At 30.0% G+C, this 6,000-nt stretch overlaps 1 protein-coding gene across 1 annotated transcript; it reads right to left on the bottom strand.

Annotated features, from left to right (window-relative positions):
- Positions 1-2,910: 2,910 nt before the first annotated feature.
- On the bottom strand, positions 2,911-5,043 carry LOC119661931. The gene is made up of 5 exons (XM_038071447.1): positions 4,774-5,043; positions 4,329-4,497; positions 4,174-4,269; positions 3,159-3,352; positions 2,911-3,092 (listed from the first exon to the last, which is right to left on the bottom strand). The coding sequence occupies exons 2-5, from the start codon at positions 4,381-4,383 to the stop codon at positions 3,048-3,050; spliced, it is 390 nt and encodes a 129-aa protein (XP_037927375.1). The 5' UTR covers positions 4,384-4,497; positions 4,774-5,043; the 3' UTR covers positions 2,911-3,047.
- Positions 5,044-6,000: the final 957 nt, after the last annotated feature.

The raw sequence follows: 6,000 nt of genomic DNA, 5'->3' as shown, positions 1-6,000 counted from the left end.
AATATTGGAAACCCAAACTGCTTTGAAATGAGCTTTAAATCCTTACTAAATCTTGTCATTTTATTCTTTACCAGATAGTTTTCTATTGTATTAAGAAAAATTTAAAGCGTCGAAACTGAAATGTCCTGATTTCAAAAATATATGATAAAATTTCTTGATAAAATTTAGTCATTTTCTAAGAGCAAATGACGGCTTCGCTGGCTTGGTCCTGCCTTGCAAATTGAAGAAGGAAGAAAGTGGTTCGGCTAGAAAAGTTTTTCATTCAGTACCGCAGGTGGAAAACGTGGTAGAGGACGTCCGCATCTTAGGTGGGAGGATCAGTGGATCAACGATTTAAGGACGATCGGTATTACTCGACGCGGCTCACGTCTGTAATGGCCAACTACGTAAGTAGTAATGAGTAATTACCTAATATACGAGGTGTCATATTAAATTTAGACGACTTTTTTGTGGTTAGAGGTTGATCAAAGTGCTTATGTGAAAATCTGTGTTTAAAGCAGAATTAAATACAGCGAAGCGTTAAAAATATTTAAGAAGACATTGAACGATGGTAAGATGTCACCGCAACAAGGTTATCAATGGAAGGTTATAGTATCACGTTCATCAATCACAAAATGTTCGGCAAAATAAAGCAAATTATGCTTGCCAACACAAAAATTACTATTAAAAAGATCTCTGTATACTTATGTGAACTGATTTTTCGATTGCTTTGGACACTGGATGAATATGTCTGGCAAAATCTATTATTTCGAGAATTTGTTGACGAAACATAATATCATTGTAACACAACAATCCCATTCCTCTATTCAAATACCACACTGAGAAACTACTCTATTTCCTAGACCCAAAATTTGCCAATCTTTCAATACACAATATAAAGAAAAAATGGCGAGCTTAAAACCTGATCTAGGAGACAGTGTTTTCAAGTCAAAAAGATTCACGTTCCAATAGTGTTTCCTAAATGAAAACTACAGTAAGAAGAGCACATAATAAGAAAGATGGACTTCTTTGGGAGCGAATAAAAATAAACATTGATGATTGAAGATTAAAGAAATACTTTTTGAAAAAGTTAAAAATTGTTTTTACTTTTTGAATATAATTCATAAATAAAAAATATTTATTATGGCTTTTATATAAAACTATTGTTACAGATTGATTAAATATCAATAACCCAATCTTCCTAAATTAAGCCCTTGCTTTCTGGCTTAGATGAACCTAGCACCCTAGGTAGTAAGACTATCTGCTCCCATCTCTCCTCCATGACTACTGGAATGAAGTTTACACACTGTTGTGGATCTTCTTCATTCATTCCTAAGAGGTGGTTTTAGTGGATTCAAGTTTCACTCTGTGGCTTTCGAAGCTTTCCATCTACTACACAAAAAAAAAAATTTGTTGGATTAATGTGTATCAGTTTTTGGTAATTCGTTGAAGTACGGCTCTGTTATTAAACATGTTTTCCAATATTATACAACATTCAGTGAAAATATGAAATATGCATTTAAGTACGCAAAAATGTTTTTATAATTTTTTTGGTTAATTGTTTAATCGTACCAATACATTTTTATCTGAAAACACCTTTTGAAAGACTGTGTTTCGTCTACTAGGCACCGATTTCTTCCGTTTGGCTTCTGAGGGGACACATCTTTTTTCTGCTAAAATATATACATTTATTTACTTCTACCCTCATGCTGTAGCAGAAGCTATTTCTATAATTATTATTGAAGTGAATAACAAACATACCCATTTAAATCCGAACGCTTCACTGGTCATCAAATTAGACCCAGCTATTTGCATATAATTTATATTGCATTTATTTAGAAAAAAAAAAATTAGAATTGATGTGATTCTCAAGAACTAATAAGGTAAGATCAACCGTTGTGAAGCTTTATTATAAAAAAATGTGTTCAGTATCTATACTCGTAGTTTCTATACTCGTAGTTTCTATACTCGTAGTTTCTATACTCGTATAAGTTGTTACTGCAAATGCCTTTCCTGTATCCATGAGTTTCAAGTATGCTATGGCCCGCAAAATACATATGATGGTTTTGTAGTCCTTCGGTGATAGCACTACTATAAATCTAGTATACTTTCTTTTGTTTGATTTGAGCATAATATTTTTAGTGTTGCAGATGATCACACCATTCCATTTCGTTAAGATTTTTTTTATGTCTTTATTAATCTCAATGTACACACCTTTTTAAGTTTTTTTTATTTGTCTTATTAAGTTTTTGATGAACTGCTCTCTTATCATTCTCATAGCCCAATTCGTTTTCTTTAAAGCCTTTATGTTTTGACAGCCGTTTATAGATACTTAGCTATCTATCAACGGGTAAGGCCTTTCTGGATTGCATGTTTGGTACTAATATTTTTTTTCACTAAAGATTTTCCTATCAAAAATATTTGAAATTGTTAAAAAAGTTTACTCCTTAAAATCGTTAAATGGCCTAGCTTTATAATACTCGTAGCTAGGTAGATAACATTTATTGGAACGGAGAATATTGCGATGAAGCTCCTAAGATCTTTTTGGTTTTTATTTATAAGATATGTTTCATTATATATGGTTTCATTACTTGTTCTGTCCTTAATGCTGCAGCAAAGAGAAAACAGCGTAAGAAAGAAGTAAACTTTATATAAATAATAAAAATCTACTAAAAAATATATTTACTAAAAATATAATACAATTTTCGTGAATAATTATATCCAGAACATCTTTCAGTACAAAAAAAAATCTTTGATTTGGTCTACTTTATTGGACCTTTGAAAGTATCGAATTTACGTGCTTTCTGATTTCTATCTATATCTCAACAAATATTTAATACTCAATCTGAACATAATAAACAATTTGTTAATAACATTTATTTAGTTATGTTATAAAGTAATTAAAAATGTATTGGTAAAATCAAAGGCGGCAGTTAAATTTATTAATAGCTTATGGTAAATTATATCGCTGCATATATTGAAATATATTCTTTTTTTGTTCGAGAAACTTTTAGATTCTTTTAGATTTTAGATGTCTAAAGACAGCGCCCTTTTTTTTTGAAAAATACTCATTTCTTTTTTGGAACAACATAATTGTTGGGCATAAGGATTTTCTGCAAAAATGAATTAAAATTTGTTAATTTGAATATGAATTATGAGAGAATTTCAATATGTTTAACCTTAAGTTCCATCTTCTCGCGTGGACTCTTTGTGCCCAAGTCCTGCAGCTTCCTTAGCCTATTCTTGAAATTGTCATATGGTGCTGAGCTAATTGTTTTCTCCGGCTTGATTTTTTCTTCACTTTTAGTTTCGGCCTTGGCTTCGCCAGAGCCTACAGATTGAGGTTCAGATACAGAATCTCCTTGTTTTGGAGCTTTAAACATAAAGTCATGAAACTGATTAACATTTTATAAAATAATATTTTCGCTAAAGTATTATAAATTATTTATATTTCTTCACTATTAGCCGTGAATGTGATTGAAATTGTAAAAAAATTAAAGTCGACAAAAAAACAAAAAAATAAGAACCATTCACTAAATTACAGGTGTTCAATAAGTTCGCTGAGTGCTGCCATTTCGTCGGTCAAACAACTTGGCATTCAATGTAAATTACATCGAATTTCCTATTGATTCGTTGCGAAAACCATTGAAATTGGTATTCAAACTTTTCAACCAACATAGTGAACAGCTTTTTATATCGCAGTTTTTGGGTTTCGAATAGATCTACACAATGGGTTCTATTGTACATATCTATTGCATGTACAACACTGCCCGCACTATCTGTGGCGTATTTGAAATAATGAAAAATGTTTTGTTTGTCATTTTATTGTTCTAAGTCAATGTAAAGCTCTAATAGGCTATTTGCTGAACTTGTCATTTGAGGACTTCTGATTCTTCTTACCCAATTTTATAGAAATGATTTTCATTAAAATTTCATAGATATTTTAGAATTTCAAGTAAACTCTTAGAGATAGTTCCAAAAAACTTAGAATTTCTGTCCTTATTTTCATTTTGCGAACTTGTGGTAGAACTGAGTAAATTTCAAAAAAGGCTTGGATTGAATTAATAAGTTATGTGTTAACAAACTTATAAACCCAAATATTTGCCCATATGTGTGCTCAAAATGCGCTGAATATTTGTAAGAGATGAAGACCATCTTTTGACTATCTTTTAAGGTAGCTACGAGTGTACTTACAGTGACGAGGCTCCTCAGCAACCGTTTTTGGCGGCAAGGGTGCTGGAGTCTTCTTGACTGGCTTCTCACAATTATCAAGTTCAACCCTGCTAACAACTGCATAAACCATATTTTTCGAATTAAAATACCAGAAATCTATGATAGCAAGTACTCACCAGGTTTCTTGTTCCAAAAAGGTTTAGCTAGAAGTTCAATGACGCGCTTACTCATTTCGAACAAGTCTTAGTTTAGAAAATAAAATAAAATATAGTCTATGAAATACGTTTCGTAGAAATCTCTAAACTTTTTATAGCAATTTTTTTTGGAATAATGTTTGACAGGTTACTGAAAAAAAATTTGATTATTTTACGAATGTCAAAAATTCTGAATATATTTTGAATATATTTTGAATATATAATAAATATTTGGGGAGTATACTATTAACATATTTTTGCATATTAATATTGTAATATATTATAGTATATTATATTTAACAAGGTTTTATTTATCGTGCAGTGAAGACGTATTACTGTTGCAGTTGACTGTATGGTGATATATACCTATGTGTATATATATATATATATGGGCTTTTAATAAATTCCGAACAATTAATGTGCTCACCATAAATAATGGAATATAATAGGCGATATGTACGATTTCCTTATTAATAATTTGAATTCATTTTGGTATATACGCCACAGACTTTTGCGCTTACTGACGTCTTAGACACACACACATTGAAAGCAACTGATAGACACAGCAACTACAATTAAGAACGAAAGAACAAAAACATGCAAAAACAGTGTTGTAAAACGTGAAGAGATTACTCCAAATAAGGCCGTGTGCGAGTTCGAGTAAATTGATGGTAAGTGGTATTTACACGAATTTCGAGTAAGGTAAATTAGAAAAAAATAGATATCATTGTTAAAATTTTTTAAGATGTTTAATAAATGAATTTGAATACTTTTAACAGAACAATAATTGCTTTCAATATGTTTCTTTCTTTATATTATGAATATTTATGTCTTTTAATAATTGTATCACATTTATTTAAAAATAAATACAAACGTTATTTATAATAAAAGTAATATCAATGTGCAATGTCTTAAAAACGCAAATATAATGAAATATATAAGTATAAAATACTTTTTAAGGAGATTTTCAAACATTAGTGAACTACAACAACAAAAATTCATTTTATATTATTTTAATTAATTGAAGTTTCGGGTGACCATACAGCTGTTTCGAGTATTGCCAAATACCCATCATCAGTGGTCTTGGAAATAATTCTTGTATTTAATTATTTGTAAACAATTATTTTTGAGACTGTAAGTACCAAGAATCGAATTCGGGTCCTGCCAAATATGAAGCTCAGAATCAGCGCACCTTAACCAAGTAATCCAAAGCCGTACTTGACTTTTTTGTTCACATATTTTTCTGGAGTTTTGTACTTTTGCTATGAAAGTTTCTATTAGCAATTTTACTTGCTGTGTTTATATTAGAACGAAATCATAAACCAACTGTAGAATAATTGAGTTAATTAATTAATTGTATTTTTATTTTTAATTGTTAAATTTTAATACTTTTCCGTTTGTAGGGGCATTATTTGATGATATTCAAATCATTAAAAAATAATATAAAATGAATTTTTGTTGTTGTAGTTCACTACTGTTCAAAAACCTCGTTATGAGATATACTAGTTTCTTTTAAATATAATAGCCACTTCCGTCAGAAAATATGACGGTAAATTGCAACTCATATTTACAAAATACTTTTTATTTATTTAAGAAAATGGATGATTTATAAGTAAGTGCAGTGCAAAAAATCCCTAGGAAATTTCAATTTATC

This window comes from Teleopsis dalmanni, chromosome X (assembly GCF_002237135.1).
Source record: "Teleopsis dalmanni isolate 2A chromosome X, ASM223713v2, whole genome shotgun sequence".
NCBI lineage: Eukaryota > Metazoa > Arthropoda > Insecta > Diptera > Diopsidae > Teleopsis > Teleopsis dalmanni.
This window is presented reverse-complemented; position numbering and strand designations above follow the sequence as displayed.

What these genes read in the sequence shown, in the direction of transcription:
- LOC119661931 (XM_038071447.1), bottom strand. Translation starts at nt 4,383, where the DNA reads ATGAGTAAGCGCGTCATTGAACTTCTAGCTAAACCTTTTTGGAACAAG. An exon ending in TTTTTGGAACAAGAAACCTG is followed by an intron (nt 4,270 to 4,328) that starts GTGAGTACTTGC and finishes TGGTTTATGCAG; the next exon opens with TTGTTAGCAGGGTTGAACTT. An exon ending in GCGAGAAGATGGAACTTAAG is followed by an intron (nt 3,093 to 3,158) that starts GTTAAACATATT and finishes TCATTTTTGCAG; the next exon opens with AAAATCCTTATGCCCAACAA.